General features: G+C 40.2%; 1 protein-coding gene across 1 annotated transcript; it reads left to right on the top strand.

The window, feature by feature from the left end:
* The first annotated feature begins 9,770 nt into the window (after positions 1 to 9,770).
* Positions 9,771 to 15,016, top strand: si:dkey-174i8.1 (arylsulfatase I). The gene is made up of 3 exons (XM_015944666.3): positions 9,771 to 10,696; positions 11,415 to 11,747; positions 11,815 to 15,016. Exons 1-3 carry the CDS (start codon positions 10,398 to 10,400, stop codon positions 12,893 to 12,895), a joined length of 1,713 nt encoding a protein of 570 aa, XP_015800152.3. The 5' UTR covers positions 9,771 to 10,397; the 3' UTR covers positions 12,896 to 15,016.
* The last annotated feature ends 5,907 nt before the right edge of the window (positions 15,017 to 20,923 follow it).

Below are 20,923 nucleotides of genomic sequence, written 5' to 3'. Positions count from 1 at the left end.
TATTTGTGTGTTCAGAGTGTAAAAACAATATTCTGAAATAACAACACATGCATGTATTTACTGTCTGTAGTAGGTGTAACACTGAACCAAAAAGGCTTTAGTCATGATGAATGGAGAAGAAGTGTTTTCCATTCATCATAGTGTTTAACATTGAGCACATGAGTGTTCTGCTGGTTCTTATAAATGTCTATTCATATGATGGTTTGTGTGTCATTTGACAACAAATTCACATTTTGAGGAGAAATTACATTGTTTTGAATGTGAAGTTTAATTTTGCAGGTTAAGTGAGGGGTTTTGCCCATTGTGTGTGTATTTTCTGGATTTGTGTGTAGAGTTCTGAGAATATGGGGCATGCTTTCAGAAAATGTGTGTAAACAATTGAGAAAAACTGTAATATGTTAACAGTTTTTTTCGATTGCTAAAATGCGTTTTTCAAAACTGTACGTTTCTTTCAAAACTGCACACACAAAACCCCAAACATAACACACAAATTCCTAAACCGTGGCTTCCCTTTGCAACAAAACCCTGCCACCACATATCGTAACATGTTCCCAAAATGGAACACATGTTTTCATTTGGTAAACACAGCCACATTTTCACATGACACACACATACCATTCATTGCTTAAACACAAGTAGCCTTTGGGTGAACACTACCAAGCATGGAATGAACACTGAAGAGCAAAACTGAAAACACAATTGTCTAAATGGAACACAATGAATTACACACCGAATGTATGACAGTGCCCACTTTTCTCTGAGACAAACATTAGACATCACACAAATTTTGGGACAAAACATTTTATTTTTACAGTTACCCCACCCCCAATTCAAGCAAAATCATGGGGCATCACGCCTCCGGTCTCTGTCTGGCCAGAGGACCTCATCAACATCACAGACGATGTCCTCCTGGTCCAAACAGCGCTGGAAGTACCGCCTCGAGTGCCTCATGAAGCCCCGACAGGCCTCAAAGGCCACATCTCTACAAGCCTCCTCCATGGCTTGAAGCAGTGGGACCTTGCTCTGTGGATCCCTTTCGTACACCTTCCACCTCCAGGCTGAGAAAAACTCCTCAGTGGGATTGAGGAAGGGGGAATAAGGTGGAAGGTATAAAAAGGAAAACCGTGGGTGGTCCTGAAACCATTCAAACACCTGGGTAGCCTTGTGGAAACTTACTTTTATGCTGCAGTCCCTGATTGCAAATTGCTCGCCAGACCCGAAAGTTTAGAGATTTGATTTGATTGAAGCTTTGAGAATTTATGTGGAAAGTGTGTGTAAACCTGAAAATTGTGTGTTGTGTTTTGACAGCAAGGTAATGTGAAGTTGACATCAGAGTGTAAAGGAGGAAAATCAGAGTTCTAATATGATAAGGACATCTTAAGTAGTGATCAACTGAGTCAAGCGATTGGGAACAGAAGTAGAGGTTGTGAAAATTGTGCCTCATTTTTACTTTTTGAGTTTTAGCAATCAAAAAAAACTGTAATGAGTAATATGACTTTGGTCTAACTGCACTATACAACCTGATCCACATGACACATTGTTTACTCCTCCAATCAGAACCTGCATTCTGAAGCGTGGCAGAGTTTCTGTGGTGTTTATTTAATCTGTCCACTGCGATTCGTCCAGAATCGTGAACAACCAAGATTAATAAAACAGAACAACGCCATTTTGAGTTCAGTATTCAGCCAGCTCTCAAGATCATCTGATGTCCATTATTGCTAAGTGAAGTACGGACTGGCCATCTGTACGTTTTACTTTTAAGCTGAGAACTGTCAAGCTGGAAAATCCTGTCGTTGTTACCAACAAAACAACGGTTCCTTCAGAATAAAAGCTGAACTCGCTGACCCAAAGGGGGATCCCTTTGACGCTGTGAAACACCTTCCGTTTTTACCTGGAGACTATCCATAGACTGGTTTGTCGTGCTATCGACGCTGTTTCATCGGCTCCAGTACCAAGAGGAGGGCCCGAGGACCTGGCAGCCTGATCTAACATGGGAGTCCCTGACGGGTAATGTAGAACGGCACAAGATAGCGTCTCATGTCTTTCCTGACTAAAGTTCAAACGTCGATCAGTTAGGAGCAAAACAACATCTCCCACTCAGACTCGCTTCTCCAGACGGAGGTTCTGAACTGGCATCGCACCAACACACACTCCACCTCATTACATTACATTCGCATCCATCACTAGAGAGTTAGTCCTGTTAATTGTTTAAAATAATTTAGATAATAAATTTTTCTTAAACGTTCCGAGGTCTCTCTCTCTTCTCTTGTCTCTCAGTTCATGCAAAGTGTTTAATTTAAATTTCCCTGTAGTAAAAAGAACACTCTTCTGATTTAAGAAAGCCCAGTTTCCAGAGATGGGACCCATGCCCCACGTATGGATCATTAATATCTCTGGTCATTAATAAAATTGTCATACCCTTCATTTCCATTACATTAACATATCGCTCTCTATGAGCCCCGGCTAGATGTGCCACTTCTGATAACTGAACTGGGCATGAACTAGTTGAAGGAATGCTGGAGGAGTTTTGTTTTTGTTTTGATCGTAAAAACAATTTCAGGCTCTACTTTTCCCTTTGTTTAGTACTCGTGTTGCTCACTGTTTACATGCTTTTGCCATCCAGCATGGTGGACCCACGTGATTAGGTGACGTCAGTGCAAAGGGTCAATACTGTTCTAGGATCCTCTGGAGGTTTTTTCCTGTTAAAAGGGAGTTTTCCTCTCCACTGTCGCTAAATGCTTGCTTTGTCAGGTTGAGATGTTGGAGGACCCAAAATGCAGAAACCCAGGATGATACGAGGCAGAAGTTGAATAAATAAAATAAATCCTTTATTTTAGGGATGATCGACAACAAAAATTAATCCAAAGAAGGCTTGGAGCCAAAGTTCAAAAATCCAGATGAAGATCTGGGTATCCAAATATTCAAAGGCACGAGAAGACTGAATCCAAACACGAGGGGCGCTAGAAGACATGACAGAATTACAAATAATGGACCGACAAGACTCTGAGACAAGACAGGGCTTAAATACACAGGGAGGATGAGAGGGAGATGAGCTGCAGGTGTGTGGGGTGTGGGAGGAGGACCAGGTGAAGGCAATGACTAATCAGGGGAGAAACTAACTTCACCTAAGAATAAAACCTAATACAAAAGAGCAGGAAACATAACTACAATTCAAAGGGAGGTGGGAGGAAAATAATAAACACTGATGAGAAAAAAACATACTAAATCATGAAAGGCTGTAACTAAAGGAAATGACCTGAGAAACCTAGAGGGCTGGAGATCTAGGGGCAAATGGGGAAAACCAGAAGACACATGAGGAAGACGCAGACATGACACATGAGGGCGCTAGGACACAAAAGGAGCACCTAGAGAGGATGGAGAAACACCAGGAGGCACATGGAGGAAGGGGCAGATGCAGACCATGACATGCTTAGCATTAGGATTGCTGTAAAGACACTGACACGAGTCAGTGACTTGATGCAATTTGCTGGGTTCATTTTATAGGAAACTTTTTTCTTACTGGCTTAATGAACTGACCTGAATTGGAATGTTTACTATGTGAAGTGCCTTGAGACGACTCTTGTCATGATTTAGTGCTATATGAATAAACTTGAATTGAATTGAATTGAAAATACATACATACATACATACATACTTACTTACATGAAACAATTGAAATGTAAATACACAAAATGATTACTACAAATAATCATAAGGCAGCTTAACAAGTCTACAGGTTCTAGACAGTGTACACAAAATTGAAAACATTGATTCATTGATTCACCCAGAATCAATTTTTTAAAATATACTTTGAACAAGTTTTAATAGTCTAGTTCTCTGATATTCACAGGATAAGAGTCTTGTGCTGTTGATACTGTACTCTGACCGAAAGTACTTTTTCTAAAAGGAACAATGCAGTCTCTTAACTCATTCACTGCCAGCCGTTTCCTGATCACTAACGGCCTTCGCTGCCAGCGTTTCTCACCATTTTTACAGTTTTTTTAAGAGTCACAGAATGTTGCGCGCTAGCATGATGTCGATGCCAAACCAACCAAAACAAAGAGGAGACTCACCTCTTACATCAGGAAGAGTCCGCCTATTTCGAGCGTTATCCGTTCTTTCATAATCCGTTGTGGAATTGTGATCGGCAGACGCTTTTCCGGTTCGCGCCTCACTTTTTTTTACAGGAACGGCCCAAAACGATCTCCTAACACATGGATGTGTTGCTTCCTGATCATGTGATCTGTGACGTATGCAGATGAAGATCAGCTTCAGGGCTGAGATGTTTGTTCTCTCAGTGCGGGGGCTCGTTCCGATGCTCACAGTAAAAAAATGCAAATGATGACTTTAGTTGTCATTGGCAGTGAATGGTTGGATCTAAAATGTCGACTTTAGTCGTCAATGGCAGTGAATGAGTTAATGCTGCACCTCTTGTTGGTCAACATGAAATGGTTCTAATGTTTACAAACTGGCTAAGTGGAGCAGATGACAGACTGCGAATAATTTTGTATTACTGACATACATTTGCAAACTGTATGATGTTCTTCCAACCTAATAAGATATGCTGTTGTAGTATTGCGCTGTAGTGAAACTGTAATGTTTTTCCTCCAATAATGTGATTGTTTGTGTATACAGAACAAACAGTGGCATGACTATAACATTTATGTACAGTTTATTTGCTTGCATATATGAACACATATAAAAAATGAATTTCATATATGCTAATCCATAACTTCATAATTTGCCTAGAAATCTTAAACGTGCATTATGTAGAAGAAAAAAGTGTGAAGTAAAAAGACATTCTGTGGTAAAATTTGGCTAGTGCTATCACTTTATGCAACTTTGGAGCTTTTTGCTGGCCGTTGTCAAATTACAATGGTCGGTGCTGCAGTATTAGCTCGCAGGAGACACGGCAACCCCACACTCACTGATGGTAAACAGTAGCTACATCTTTCTTTCTTTGTTTTGAAAGGAGAAAAAGTGACAATCCCCTCAGCCAGCTGGATATGAAATATGTTTCAGCATAACCTTCCTTCCAAAATGACTTTTGGGATTTTCTCACTGTAAAATTCTCACTATATTCTTACATACTGCACCTTTAACCCACCGTAGCAGGAGTAAAAAATATTTTGCTCTGCATGTCGGTCAAGTCACTCTCCATTTGAGCCTCAGCAAGCCCAAACAGTCTTGTGCCATGCCAGTCACAACACTCTATTTGTTTGAAAGGTGGTGGTACTGCAACCGAGTGCATAAACAAAAATGGCGACGACTCATTTGAAATGGTTTTGGCATCAACTTTGGACTATTTAGACTTGAGTTTTTCTTTGAGTCAAGAGCAGATAGAGTATAGGTCCTTTAGCTAGAAAAATTATGTATTTACATCTTCTTCAACAGTGTATGACAGACCACCCCACTGACTTTAATTTGTAGCAGTGATTACGCTACGTTGTCCATTGTCCAGTAGCCTGGGGAGACAGTCTGAATGACAGCTGTAGAGCCCCACAACTGAGCTCTCTCCATGGGTTGTGGCCAGACTATATTTTCACATATAGGAGGGTTTGCCAGGGTAGCAGAAGAACAATTTAATTCCACCCCTTCTCCAAAACAAATATGATTATCCCAAACAATTTTCAGCATATGTATATACATACATATACATATATATACATATATATATATATACATATTCACAAAATGCCCTATAGGTTATAAAATGTAAGTTGCTTTGGATAAAAGCGTCTGCCGAATAAAAAACACAAAACATAAACATATAAATACATATATTTATGCATGTATATGTTTGTGTAAACAGAAAAATATAAACAGTCAAACATATAAATGACCTGCACTTGTGTAGCGGCTTTCATAGTCAGAGGACTCCAAAGAGCTTTACACTCCCGTGTATAATTCATTCATTCATTCACACACTGGTGGGGATGAGCTACATTGACAATGGCCCAGAGGTGAGGCTGCTGAGTACAGGTACCACTGGTCCCTCTGACCACTACTAGTATAGGTAAGATAGGTTAAGTGTCTTGCCCAAGGACACAACAGCAAGATTCTCTGTTCGGATCCAGGATAGAACCTGCAACCTTCCGATTACTGGGCAACCTGCTCTACCTCCTGAGCTACTGCTGCCCATATACCCATATACCATATATCCCCTAACATAGACACACATGCACACACATATATACATCTGTACTTTTGTACACCCACCCAGTGAACCTCCCGTATCATTCTCTTTCACTAAACCTTTATTTGTTTTTTTTGCTACCAAATGGTGTTTGGCTTTAAAGCCATACTATGCAACTTTTTCATATTTTTAGCTAAATATTCTTGAGCCAGAATGTGCTAAAGTGACCCTTTACAGGCTTCATGAAATGTCATGCAGAGCCCCATCGCCCCCTGGGGCCAGAATACCGCATTTGCAACTTCAGACTGGTGGGCCACTTTCTGTTGGACACAAAGAGGTGCTAAAAGTGAGCAAAACTGCCAAGTGTGCCTTTAAATATGATTTTTATTGTTTGCTATTGAACAAAATCTACAAGTTTCATCAGTTTTGTTATTAAAAAAATTGCATGATCTCTTTAACCCACAAAGTAAATTATCCTTATACTGTTTTTTTCTGCAGAATGAATGGAGAATGAATGATAATTGTGTTGTTATTTCCCAAACTTCTGCTTGGAGTTCAAATATGGAGGTATTATTGAATGGTAAATTATACATAGTGTTTTTGTATTACACACACACACACACACACGCACAACTTATGTCTACAAGCTCACATAAAGGTTTTAGACCAAGTGAGTCACTCATTCTTCATCATAAATAAATCACACACTGTGACGCACTTCTACTATGCAGCAAAAACAGCTTCCAAAACACACAAACAAACACACAAAAATGCAAACACACACTGGGGTTACTTCCTTTCATGAACACTAAACTCCGCTCTGTGCTATAGGCAATATATTTTTCCAAGTTTGGCATTATTGTTCCTTAATGAGAACAAAGTGTTTCCCATGTTTTCTTTTAACCCTAGCTCGATTAGTTTATCACCTGAGGTGTTTAAAATGCATCCACGATCACGAAGATTACGTTGAGGTTTAGGTCTGCAACTTGTATGCGTCATGTTAGTAAGCGTAGCAAAAAAGCAGAGTCCCTGGTGCTCCTCAAGAAGACATTTGTCACTTTCCATTTTCAACACCCCTCCATCCTGCTCCCTCTTAGCAGTAAAACAGAGTTCATGTCACCCTGAATTTCCCTCAGGCAGACTGATGGCTACATCCCAGACCCCGTCGCCCACACGCAGTCAGAGAAAAGTGACTGCTCCTTTCATGCCGGCTCAAGTTCCACTCTCCCAACATAGATAGTAGAGCTTTAGGGTCATTCACACATTCCCACTTTATCAATTTCAACACTCCCCTTGTCATTTTCTGTATTTTTGCTGTTTATTTATTTAATTTTTTCACAGTTCCCAACAATACTCAGTCTTGAGTTACATCATCTTTCCTGGTGGCTCACTTCCACCGTGAGGAAGAAGCCTGTGAAATTTCCCACAGGGCGACTCAACACAAGTTTGCTTCTACCGCGAAGGAAATGGACTTGTTTCTGGGGCATTGATTTCCTCGCAGCATAATGGGGAAGGAGACGGTAGCGAGGTGAAGGCTAAGAGCTCATCGGTCGATAACGCATATCCTCATCACAATTCCAGATGCTCCCCGAATAGGCTTCAGTGTCACAAAACGGATGCTAATTCTCGTCAGGTGACAATTATCAAATAGTCTTAAGCAACTAAAAGAAAACGGCAGGGATCATCTGATTCAGGGTTTTGAAACTTACATCACAGGAAATGAGAGGGAAAATGTTACATAAGGCTCTTTAGCAGGAGTAGCAGGACCAAAGAAATCTACAACAGTAATTGTAGTAATTTTATTAACATTATTAGCACCTATTGCTTTTTTGATATGCTTTCAGTAAGGAAGTTCCTCCAAGTAAAAATACAACTATGCTGTTTATTTCATCGTCCACTAATACAGTTTTAATTTGTGGTAAAATCTGGTTTTGGTCAGAGTCGTTGGTAAGGTTTAGAGCTTGGCTTTATTCACTTCTTTCTTTTGTTTCTCTGTTTGTGGCTAGATCGTGGTGTCTTTGTCCAGGCTGTATCATAAATGTTTGCATTTCTTTTGGATTTGCCACTTTTCTTTGTAAAAATGTAGGATTTGTTTTTTGTTTTAGCCAAATTTTAGTTATTGATAAAACCACACATTGTTGGATGGCACAAAACTATCTAGCCATGTTTCTTCACTAAATAAATAAAAATAAAATAAAATAAAATGAGAATTACATTTTTAGGGACAAGAAACATTTGTTCTGATCTATTTGCAATGATCTGGAAATCAAACAAATTTTTCATAATGATGTGTTTACTTAATGATGTCACCCAAGGGGAAGCCTTTTAGTCTGAATTTTGTGAAGCCAACCAGGAAGTACAAAAATTGCAGTTCCTCTCTCATCCTCTAGGGGCTGGCACAAGAAATGAGCAAGTTACATTTGACTCCTATGTTGAAAATGTCAACTTCAAACAGGAATAAACGTGTTTACAGCCTGGTTCAAAAACGTTTTAGATTTAATAGATCTGGATTAGTCATGACAACTCTAAAGGGGTGATTTTTTTGTAACTCTTCTGTTTAGGTGTAATTAAATGCTTGAAATTATGAATAATTTGATTTGATTGACAGGTAGTATGAGTGTCACAGGTAGTGCTAGCTCCTAGCTCCGGAAAAGGCCTCAGCTTCGGCCTCGCGTTGAAAGTGTTTGGCCATTTTGATTCTCTGAACTTATGTTGTGTCCTCTGTGTATTTGTGTTTGGATGTTTTTCAAGGAATTATTGAACAGAGATGGCAAGCTGGGGTACTGATTGACCAGACCATCTAAAAAGTCTCTGCTTCATTTTTATCAGTAACTAAAATTATCTTTCTGTACTTAATTTTGCTGGTTGAATTGGGTGTTATTAATAAAGCTTTACGTTTTCTCTTTTAATTTAAAGGTACAATATGTACAAATTATATCTTGTGGTCAAATTGTGTTACTGCAGCCTACTTTCAAAACAAATGAGTGACTTTCTCACTACTGTTCCGTGACGTGACTAGATGATTGAATGTTGAAGTCTTGTGTGAATTTGGTAACTGGCACCAGAGGAGAATTTGGCCCTTTATTAGAAGACACCAGAGTATTTGTTTATTAATTAATTTATTTATTTATTTATTTATTTATTTATTTATTTATTTATTTATTCATTAACCATGAAGGTCCCATTGAGATTGAAAACCTCATTTTCAAGGGAGTCCTGGCCAAGAGGCAGCAAAGATTACAGTCACAATTTCTCATGTTGATTTAAAAGTTTGAAAATTAACCCAAATATATCAGTTTAATTGATTAATAATTTGTGGTAATTATGTTAAAGTTTTGTTTTAGAGGTCTTAAATTGTATGAAATAAGAATGAAATCCTGTGGTCAAACTTGGGTACTGCAGCCCATGTATCCATACAAATGGCAGTTGCTAGTTAGGGATCAGTGCCAGAAGATTCTAGATGATGAGCAAAGACGAATCTTACACAGTAAGTTGATAAGTAGATAAATACATTTCACTGTATTATGGAGTTGTTGGTAATTGATTTTTTTTAAGCCAACTTTATATTCAAATTCACCATTAGCATTGTTAGCGTAACGTTAGCTTAACATTAGCCTCTAGCTTTCTTTACCCGATATTTGACTAAAACAAAAAAATCTTCCACAAAACTCTGCAGCAGTTTGCTGGCCGGGATCGAATTACAAATGCTGGCGCAGCAGCGTTAGCTCGCATAGGTGCGGCAACTCTGCGGGCTCTCAGACAGGAGTTTTTGAAAAGAGAAGAAAATAGCTTTATGTTTTAAAAAGTGCAAAATGTTAAAACCGTTTTTGTAGAAAAGATTAGGCTTTACTATTTGCAATGAAATTTTGTTCATATTCCAAATAATAGATTTAAATAAGACTGTCTACTGTTTGTTCAATATACTGTCTAGCACACGTCAGTGTCATATGACTGAGGATTTCTTCAGTAAGACTCCTGAAAACATGTAGGAATGTAGCAAGGTTCTGCAAAAACTAAAGTCTCCCTGTCTATAACAAACTTTCCACTTTACTGAAAACAGACCAAAAACTGCAGAAGCATCAGTGAACAGCTTTAGTTCAACCTGAATGGATAGATCAGACTATCTCACTGGCTTAATGGATCCACACGTTCTTTGGAATACAACAATCCTGTCAAATGTTTGAAGAACTGCAGACTGAAAGAACTGTAAAGTAAGGAAGATCTGGATTCTATACCTGTAAGTCACAAAGAACAGCTCAATATGAGAGGAGGAGCCCACTCAGTGCTTTTCTTGGTAATTAGTGTGATCTTGCTCAGTGGTTTGGGCTGCTTGTGTGAGCCTGTGGATGACAGGGGGGACAACGAGAAAGGGAGAAGGCCCAGGCCGCCTCACCTGATCTTTATCATGGTGGATGACCAGGGCTACGGAGACGTTGGTTATCACGGCTCTGACATCAGCACTCCTGCAATTGACCAGCTGGCAGCAGAAGGAGTCAAGCTTGAAAATTATTATGTCCAGCCTATCTGCTCACCATCTCGTAGTCAGCTCATGACTGGACGGTGAGTTTACCATCTCTTATTATCTGAGATAATTTGATGGGTTGTTTGCTAAAGCTTTGATAACAAATCTGGAAAGCAAATTAGCTTAAAATATTTTTTCATGCCTCTTAAATATGTAATAACATAGTAAAGCTATAAATATATTGTGGAGATTTAAAAAGATTAATAAAGTGGTTCTCTCGCATTTGTCTAAAATCCTTCGCCGATAGTTGCTGCTCCAGCATTTGTAATTGAATATTGACTGGGAAAGAACAGTAGAAGGCGCAGCAAAGAAGTCCTTTTTTTAACCCAAAGAAACCACAGCATTTTTGCTTTTTAACTCTAATATCAGGTAAAGAAAGCTAGAAGCTAATGATGAGTTAACACTGCTAATGGTGAATTAGAAAATTTTTTGTTGGCTTTAAAAAAAGTACATCAATTGCCAACAACTCCATATGACAGTGAAATTTATTTATTTGTTCATCAACCTACTGTGTATGACTCATCTTGGCTCGTCATCTAGAATTCTCTGATTCCTAACTGGCAACTGCCATTTGTTTTAATACATGGACTGCAGTACTCAAATTTTGACCACAGAATGTGATTCTTACTTCATGCACCCTTAATTTAAAACCTCTAAACCTCTAGTTTTTTACTTTGACATTTTCAGACTTTAAAATCAATGTGAGGCATGCTTAGGTGTTTTCTAACAAAGTGTCCAATCCTCCTGTGGTGCCAGTTACCAAATTCACACTGGACTTCAACATTCAATCATCCGGCCACGTCAGCCTCTTTGCCTGCCCCCAGATGTTACCACTCTACCTCAACATCTGGTTGAAGCTGGATACGAGACACACATGGTGGGAAAATGGCACCTAGGATTCTGCAGACTGAGCTGCTTGCCAACCGGACGTGGATTTCAGAGTTTTCTGGGGACTCTGACAGGAAGTGGAGACCACTTCTCCTATCAGAGCTGTGACGGGGCTGAAGCTTGTGGATTCAACCTGCATGACGGGGACAAACCTGCCTGGGAGATGAAGGGGAACTACTCCACTCTGCTTTACATTGAGAGGTGAGAGTTAACACATTCATCCATTTAGAAAGAAACAAATCTTTAAATCTTCCTCTTGTTGTGACAGAGTGAAGCAAATCCTGAGGAACCATGACCCCAATACACCTCTGTTCTTCTACCTGTCCCTTCAGGCGGCACACACACCCCTACAGGTACCTGATCATTTTCTGCATCGCTATGATTCCCAGAGTAATCACCACAGGCGCCATTATGCGGCCATGGTAAGCTGTCTGGATGAAGGGGTTGCACAAGTCGTCGAAGAACTGAAGAGCACCGGGCTCTATCAGAACTCAGTACTGATCTACTCATCTGATAATGGTGGGCAGCCACTCTCAGGAGGAAGCAACTGGCCTTTAAGAGGAGGCAAAGGGACCTACTGGGAAGGAGGTGTCCGAGCAGTCGGGTTTGTCCATAGTCCACTTCTGAAGAGGAAAGGTGTTGTAAGCAGAGCACTTATCCACGTCTCTGACTGGTATCCCACGTTGCTTGGACTTGCTGGGGCCCTGCAGCCTAACCACAGCCTGGATGGTCATAACGTCTGGGGTAGTATCAGCGAGGGCCTACCCAGTCCTCGCTCTGAAATCCTCTTCAACATCGACCCTGTGTCCAGGAAACCCGGAGAGTCATACGACAAGGCATTATTCCACAATGGCTTTGGGATCTGGGACACAGCTATGAGAGCCGCATTGAGAGTTGGTGACTGGAAGTTGTTGACAGGAAATGTGGGTGACGGGGACTGGATCCCGCCGCAGGCCCTTCCAGATGGTCCGGAACGGTGGCAGAAACTCGAGAAGCGTCGCACTGAGCTGGGAAAGTCCGTGTGGCTGTTTAATATCAGCGCTGACCCATATGAGAGGTCAGACCTCGCGGAGGCTCGGCCAGAGGTGGTGAAACATCTGCTCACTAGACTGGCGCAATACAACCAGACTGCTGTAATGGCCAGAAACCCACCAGACGATCCCATGGCGGACCCAGAACTACATGGAGGGGTGTGGGGCCCCTGGCTGGGTCAAGAGGGGCCGAAGGAAGACAAGGATGGTGATGATAGTAGGAAAGAGATGCTGAAGATGAAACATTGCAGATTATGCAAATTAAAAGCCCTTTTCAAGAAGGTGGGGGCACGCCTGCAAAGGAACACCATATTTTAGATTTCTGTTCTTGTAATATTTAGTTTAGTTGTTTTTGTTTTCTTGTTGTGTTTATTTGTGGTGTTTAAAAGTTGGAAGTTTATTAATTTTCCTTCTTTTCAGTTATACAGAAATAGTCATTTCAGGGAAGGCCAATGTTTTAGTGAGCTACATGTTAGACAATGCAGACCATGATCTAGAAGAAAAAAAGTCACATGATCAAGATAGACCCACAATTGTAAAGTGAAGGTCTGCAGATAAACAGGCAGCCAGATAAATGAGCCCACTTGGCTTTGTGTCTGCCTGAGTAAGATGACTCACCCATGTCCTGCGGGCAGACTGCAGCACAGACACTGTGGACCATAGCTGGACCGAGCAAGGAGCAACGTGTGCGTCACTGTGCATTTATTTCTGTTTAGTGGGAACGGCTAGATTAGTGCAGATAGGTCAGAGATGGTACACGTGGAAGCAAGGCCAGAAGTGACCTCGGTGTTTCATCTCTTTATCATGCAAGAGGACTCTTTGAGGATGACACGAAGACCAGAGGCGAATATCAAATGTCAGCTTGTTTCTTATTTTCCTTCTTTTTTAAATTTTTTTCTTAAGTGTCGGACATCGAAATCATTGCTTTATTTCCCAAAGAACGTCCATAGAAAGAAAATGGTACAAGTGTTTGATAAAATCCTTAGTTTTTACAGGTCAGTGATGCTCTGATAGTTTCATTATAATTTCCAAAATAAGTGTGTTAAATTATTACAATTTCTTCTTCACAATCTGTTCCAAGACCCTCAGTGAGTTATTGAAAAACACTGAATACGACAGTTTGACACACACTGTTTTAGCCCCAGCAAGGTGATTACCACAGTTATGTGCTGAAACTTGTCTCAGATCAGCTGAAGGATGATTCGTCTCTCAGATCTCGGCCGAATGGGATTTTTCTGTTTATTAAACAGAATATTTAAACGTGTAGTTTTTACCTCTAATCTCTGCAAATAATGTTGTTGAAAATGAATAAAATGATGTCCAGTCATTGAAAATTATTGGCGGCTTTGCAACCCTATAAAGATGGACCATAAAAGTCTCTGGACATTATTAGACGCCATGTTTTACCCAAGCCGACTCGGGGTCCTGTGCCTTCTGATGACGTCACACCACATTTGTAAGTTAGTCACACCAAGGTCGCATGCTTTCTGCTCCACAGGTAACACTTACTGTAATGTTTTTAAACTAGCTACAGTCATGACGATATGGTATACAACTACCCTGAAATGTATGTACTGCCCCCTAGTGCCAGGACACTACACACTGCAACTTTGAACATCCCTCACTTTTTTTTTTCAATAAATTTGTTGTGGTCTCTAGTATAAATGAATGCCTTGTGTCGTTTTCTGTGGGATAAATGCTCTGGCGCTCCTTTTTTAGGGGTTTGAAGATTTTAGTTGGGAGGGTGTCAGGATTTTGAGTCTTATTCATTATTCATGACACACAGACATAATGCCTCTGATTGGCCAATAGCAACGCTACTCTTCTGCTGCTTTTGTTTACTTGTCTTTCCTGTGTAAAAAAATGCAATGTTGATGTTTTTTTCCAGAGCAAACTAGAAGGTTGCAGCCGTTTCTATGTTCAAGCGCTGGGGTGGGGTTGGAGGCAGGTCTGTCGACAGTCACCTAGCAAGCTAGTTCAGCAGCCAGGCCACGAGGAAACGTCCACCACTGTTGTGGAGTTGCTAATCGTTGGCTTCTACTAGCCAAGACAAGCTCTGCTCTCATCCTCCCATGGGCGGTCACAATCCAATGTAGGCGGGGCCATGAATCCAAATTTTTCTCTGTGACGAAGAAGAAGCTTTTTTCTGTTTGAAGACAACTTTCATGTACAGCATGCATACTCAGAAAGGCTGAGATCATAAGATCAACTTTTATAAGCAGTGAACGCACCCTTTAAAGAAATTACTTTCAGCTCATGTTAAGTTTTAGTACTTTTGATTTATTTTTTTATTACCTGATAATTATTTCCTTGCCATGCGAAAATTGGGCTGGGAACAAGTAAAGTAGTTGCAAAAAATGCTTATACCAATGGTAAACCACATTGCATGTATTGTGTTTAATCTATTGATGTACTGCAAATAAAATGCTTAGAAACTTGTCATCATTTCAATTATTTCTCTCTCATTGTTTGAAATGATTTAGTGTTTGTTGTGTATATTTCTTAGAGGGATACTTAGCAAATTGTTCATATTTTTTAATTATTTTCTTGAGCCAGTTGGTGCTAAAATTACCCTTTACATGATTAATGAAAGGCCAACCCACTCATGGCCAGAATATTCCACTTGCAACTTCATACTGGCAGCCGCTCTGTTGGGAAACTGAGCTGACATACTTGGCACTGCAGTCTGCTTCCAGCACATTTCCTGCAAGTTTTAGATCATGAACTCAGCTGATTTCATTTAGTAATGATTCACTCCTGTAGACACTAATGAAGGCTGTTAGATTAAGCTGATTAAGGAGGTTTTGCTTTCTGTTCTACAAACAGACACTAGGGGGTGCTGAAAGCAAGCCAACACTGCCTAGTTCCCCTTTAAATAATAAATGAGAATGAAATTAATAATAAAAATCGGAATAATATCTTTTAAAAATATTTTTAAAAGCAAAATAGAAGCCAAACAGAAATGGTTGAAAATTAGAATCCTCCTAAAGCAGCATTTGGTTGTCTGTTGTTCAGAGTTGAGGACATTTTAGCTAAATAACAATGTTAGCACAGTAAACTTAATGCAAAAAGCCAGTCTGTGTTATATTATCTCTTTAAACCTAATGTGAAAGTTGCTTGGAGTGTAAAATGCAACAGACCTGTTCATCAGCTTGCTTTTGTAAGAACAGCTGCTGACGTACTAGATCTGAGAGGAACAGTCATCCAAATGAGCACCGTTCACCTGGATGCAACTCTGGACAAATGGACTCTGAGTGTCTGATTCTGTGTGATGTATCAGTGTGTTGGTGCAGGCAGCTGTGACGCTAAGCGATGGGAGCAGATTAGATAGGACTATGTTGGTCTACACAGTAAAGCACTCCAGTGCTGTTAGCGTGTAGAAGCTCACTCCTTGACCCTAACCTTTGGAGTGTTTCTGGAGGGGAATGTCAGTAACAACCCTCACACAGCAGCAAAAAGTCTGCGGATTTCTCCCCGGTGGTTTGGTGATGAATATTTAGCTGTCCTGCTCCACCATTGTTTTCCCCCTCCGGTTAGCGCACACATTCTCCCTCCCGTCTCCTCGTTGTGTCCCTCAGCTCCTTGCTCATTCTCTCTGCAAACCACCCTCCTCGTTTTTCTCACTTTGCCCTGCATCCTACTCACTTGTTAGAAGCTCATTTAGGAGCTCAAATTGAAGCTGTGTGGAGGAGGGAGGAAAGAGATCCTCGGGAGGAGGAGGAGGAGGAGGGGGGTGCTGTCACATCTTCAGGATCTTGTAAGAAAAGATTAAAGTCTGAGTTTGAGAGGTGCATTGCATCTAAAAAAATTGCTTAATATAATGGATGCATGAATACTGGATGTTTGCGATTCTGAGATCTTCTCAAACACAACGTAGTTCTACCTAATGGCTTAATTATTAAAAACAGATTATGCATTTTTAGAGAAGTGCATTTAAAAAGGGTCAAACTGAGAAGAAATTTATTTTTTCCTCCAAATAGAAACATTTGGTTGTTATGTGAGCTTATTGTATTTTGCCAACACATCCTCACTCCCAGCGCATCAAAAACAAACGCTTAGTCAGCCACCCTCCGCTTCAGACCCCTGACGCCAATAGTGCCCTTTGTCGTCACTTATGTACGAAAAGGGTTTTTTCCCATTTCTGACTGCAGATCCCAATTAGCGTAAAACTGACGCGATGGGATGTCCGCAGCCGGGGCACCAAACAAGCTCATTGTACCTCACCCTAACCTTATTCTCTTGTTATTTAACCTTCCCCTCACCCCCATCCTAACCTTAACCATCCTGCTAGCTAACACGTTAGTGATGTGCCGGTCGCTCTAAAAGCCGGCTCTATGAAGTGAACGGCGGGAGTCGCCTTGTCATTGGTCAGGTTTGGACCGAGCCAATGCGAGGGGGAGGTTTCAACTGCCAAGGTGGAGGTTAGAAGTAGAGGGTATTCTTAACCTCGCCAGATGGTATGTTCTAACGTTCCCCTTGGGCGGCAAATATGAAAATTCACAGTCAGAATGCATTGAAAACAAACGCTTGATCACAGTCAGATTAACGTTTTAGGTAGCGAGAGGGTTAAGGTTAGGGTGAGGGAGAGGGGAAGGTTATAAATAGTGAAACGTTAAGGTTTAGGTGCGGTTAAATGAGCTGGTTCGGTGCCACATCAGCAGACATCCCTGACATCGTCAGTTTTACGCTGCATTGGGATCTGCAGTCAGAAACGGGGAAAACCCCTTTTCGTACATAAGTGACGAAAAAGGGTACTTTTGGCGTCAGGGATCTGACACGGAGAGTGGCTGACCAAGCGTTTGTTTTTGACGTGCTGGGAGTGATTTTGCAGCTGCAGAAAAACAAAACCTAATTTATTTACAGTGATTACTTTAGTTATGAAGCATGCATTAAAGCTAGTTAATGATTTGGTTTTAATGGTTACACCATGTACAATGAATGTGAGATCAGGTAAATGACTAGATTATAGAATTACAGTTTAACTTTTAAAACTCCAGGATCTACAGGTTTGTGTTGGCATTTCCATCACCCCTTTAAGACTGGGTTGTCCTCTCAGTCTGTTTTTGTTATTGCCATTCTTCTTTATTACGTGTTGTTCATTAGGCTGGCATTTTCTGCAGAATCTAAATAAATCCCTAAAAACTTTTATTTTTATAATGTCATGCATAAATAACTGAAGCTAAAGGCCCATTTTTGATCATCAAATCTCAAAACATTTTTTTCTTCTTCTGGGACACTGGCGAGGACAATCAGTGGATGCCCACACATCTGAGTCCCTGTTGGCTGGCAGAAATAAGGCGCTGTCAGAGGATATACATGTAGGAGGTGTCATGCCAACACACACACACACACACACACACACACACACACACACACACACACACACACACACACACACACACACACACACACTCATGTGGGAGGCAGCGTTCAAAGTCATTTAAGCTTAAATCTCATTACTGAAATCACAAAGTTAAACACAATTATATCACAACTGTGTTCCAAGTGTGTTTGTTCCATTTAATGAACTAATGTTGATGAAAGTAACCTCAGTCCCTTCTAGGCACTCGTTCAGAGTGAGAGAGGTGTCACGACTTGCATGCGACACTCAGAAAAGAATTCCTGGCACCGTACCCTGCCTCCCATGAAGCACTCGAGTCGCCCCGATGTGCTCTTTAAATCTTACTGGGGACATTGTGACGATCTGGTAACTACAAAGAAAAGGGGGTGGATTTACTATAGTGCACCGTCTATGACAGAACGATGCCGAGGAAGCTGTAAAGGTTGAAAGATTAACTGACTGGTTGTCAGAGAGCAAATGCAGCTCGCCAGCAGACAGGAAGGCTCGACTCCAGGGTGTTTGTCAACACATAAATGCCTAAAAAGAAGGCTTGTGGTGTTACAGCATGAGGGAGGAGAGATACACACAGCAGCTATGAGCCAATTTGAAAACATTCTTGTTGAATGAGTCACTTGCCTTTGGCCCTTGGAGCTCCACAACAGGGTTTACAGCGCATGGACTGTAAGGCGGTTTGTTGGAGCCTAGAGAAAACCTGTAAGAACTTAAACGCCTCATCCTGTCATGTTGCTCAAAGGACTTCAAGACTGTAGTAATATGTAGAGAAAAATAAAAGAAAACCTGTTTTTCTAAAGTTACAAACTTAACTAAAATCATGAAAACTAAAGAGAATCTGTTTGTTTTATGTTTGAAAAGTTGATTTGGATTCATTCTGAGATAATTATTAGGTCTTGATTCATAAAATCTTACGAAACCCCACCCCTAAATGAAATATAGTCTGTTGCCATATTTCTCAGAGTTAGATAAATGGGAAAAAAGCATTTTGTGACCAGACCAGTCATTCTCCTGTTTGGGCAGAATTCCATTAGCTTTAGCTTAGCATAAACAAGTGTAAGTGAATGGTAACAGCTAGCCTTTCGTGGGAAAAAGTCATGAAAAGTGCTCAAGAATGATCTGAATTCTTGGATGACCTCAATAGTCACATTGACCATGAAGAAAAATTGTACGTAAACATTGCATACGCTTTACCATAAACCTAATGACAGTAAACGGCGAGTTTTAGAACCACTGCGTCATGTTGTTGCACCTCGCAGCAGCAGTTTTTTTCAGCAGTTTTTTGTTATGTAGTCCCACGTCTAAATCATCTCCTATAATTCCCTCATCATGCTCATTTTTTTCATTAGCAGTAAATATGATAAGGTCACCAAAAAAATTGGGATTTTTATTAAGTAATTTTAGTGGCTTTTTCACACTAAATGCTAGTGGTTACAATTCATACTAAACTCAAGCTAACAGAATACAGCCAGATTAGGAGAATGACTGGGCTGGTTAAAAAATGCTTTTCCCCGCGTATCTAACTCAGGGGAAAATGCCACCAGACTAAATTTCACTCAGGGGTGGAGCACACTTGGTAGTTTTGCTTGCTTTCAGCACCCCATGAAATTCTGCTTTTGCACACGGCATAGAAGGCAGAAGTCACTTGTTGCGGGGAAATTGAAAATTTTAATTAATTATATTTTTCTTAAAACCAAAAGTTATTTTAAGGTGTGTGTCACCTCTTTTTCGTGTTAAAAGTTACGTTTCAGTCAGAGAGTACTTTGCAAAGGTGACAAGTATCAAAGTACAAATATTTTGTTATTTTACTTAACTCATTCACTCCCAGCTGTTTCTGATCAGAAAACCCCCGACTGCCAACGTTTTTCAGCATTCTTTGGTACGTTCTTGCTGTGTCTGATTTCTAATTCCATTTTTGGTTCTTTTTTAAAACACAGTTTTAAAAAAGAACCAAAAATGGAAATTGTCAGCATTTTTACTGTTTTTTGAAGAGTCACAGAACATTGTGCTCTATGACCATGCTGTAGTGAAATATAGATTGTGTATTTAGACACTGTAAACACAAAAACTACTAAAAGAAAGAATGCACTCACTTATTACATCAGCAAAAATCTGTTTGCTTTTAACCTTTTCTATTCTTTCACAGTTTGTTGTTGAAGTATGAGCTACAGAAGCGTTGCCGGTTAGCACCTCGCTTTATTCACAACAGCGTCCCAAAACACTCATAATTCATGGATGACCACCTGACATGTGACACAGAACGATGGAAATGAGCATTAGAGCCGTGACGTTTACTCTCGAGGTGCGGGAGCTCCTTTCCACGCCCGCCCCATTAAGAAACGCAGTAGACTACTTTAGTCGTGAATGGCAGCGATTGAGTTAAGTAGGAATTTGTGGTATATATACTTCACTAGAGTAATTATCTATTAGATGATGCATTTTACTTCTGCTCCTTTCATTTTATAAATGGCCTCCTTTCGGCTTTTTATTGTAAAAACAACACAAAGTCAATATTGTATCCATATAAATGACACCATCCACATAGAGTCAATTTGAATGAGGTTGGATAATAATTTTAAACATCTACCGTTCTGACACCCTATTGGTTTGTTCTCAATCCATTGCTCACTGGGCACGACAGAAGCTATGTTACAGTCCAGCCAGGACATTTAATCATTCCTTTTTGACAGAACTAATGGACACTGTAGAGAGAACATATCCAAGCATTATTATTACCGAGCTTAGAAATGTTTTTATTCAGTTTTATCGCCTGCTGCTTTCACGGGTTCTTGCTGCTGCAATAAAGAGTGTCGATAACAAGTTTGCCTTTTAAACCTTAACCCTTTGCTGCATGAATTATGAAATCTTCAACCATGATTTTTAAAAAAAAAATTTTCATTCATCTTTAGGTGTGAATGAAACAAATTTCAACAAATATTTTGTGTAACATTTTGTTAATTTACAAATAATTTATTATATGTCCACCTCAGTGG

Source organism: Nothobranchius furzeri, chromosome 12 (assembly GCF_043380555.1).
Source record: "Nothobranchius furzeri strain GRZ-AD chromosome 12, NfurGRZ-RIMD1, whole genome shotgun sequence".
Classification (NCBI taxonomy): Eukaryota; Metazoa; Chordata; class Actinopteri; order Cyprinodontiformes; family Nothobranchiidae; genus Nothobranchius; species Nothobranchius furzeri.
The sequence above is the reverse complement of the archived record's forward strand: the minus strand, read 5'-3'. Positions and strand labels throughout refer to the sequence as shown.

Bases quoted from the DNA above. Each gene is read 5' to 3' on its own strand.
- si:dkey-174i8.1 (XM_015944666.3), top strand. From the start codon at position 10,398: ATGAGAGGAGGAGCCCACTCAGTGCTTTTCTTGGTAATTAGTGTGATC. The intron at 10,697-11,414 runs GTGAGTTTACCA...CTGTGGTGCCAG, and splicing joins AGTCAGCTCATGACTGGACG to TTACCAAATTCACACTGGAC. The intron at 11,748-11,814 runs GTGAGAGTTAAC...TTGTTGTGACAG, and splicing joins ACTCTGCTTTACATTGAGAG to AGTGAAGCAAATCCTGAGGA.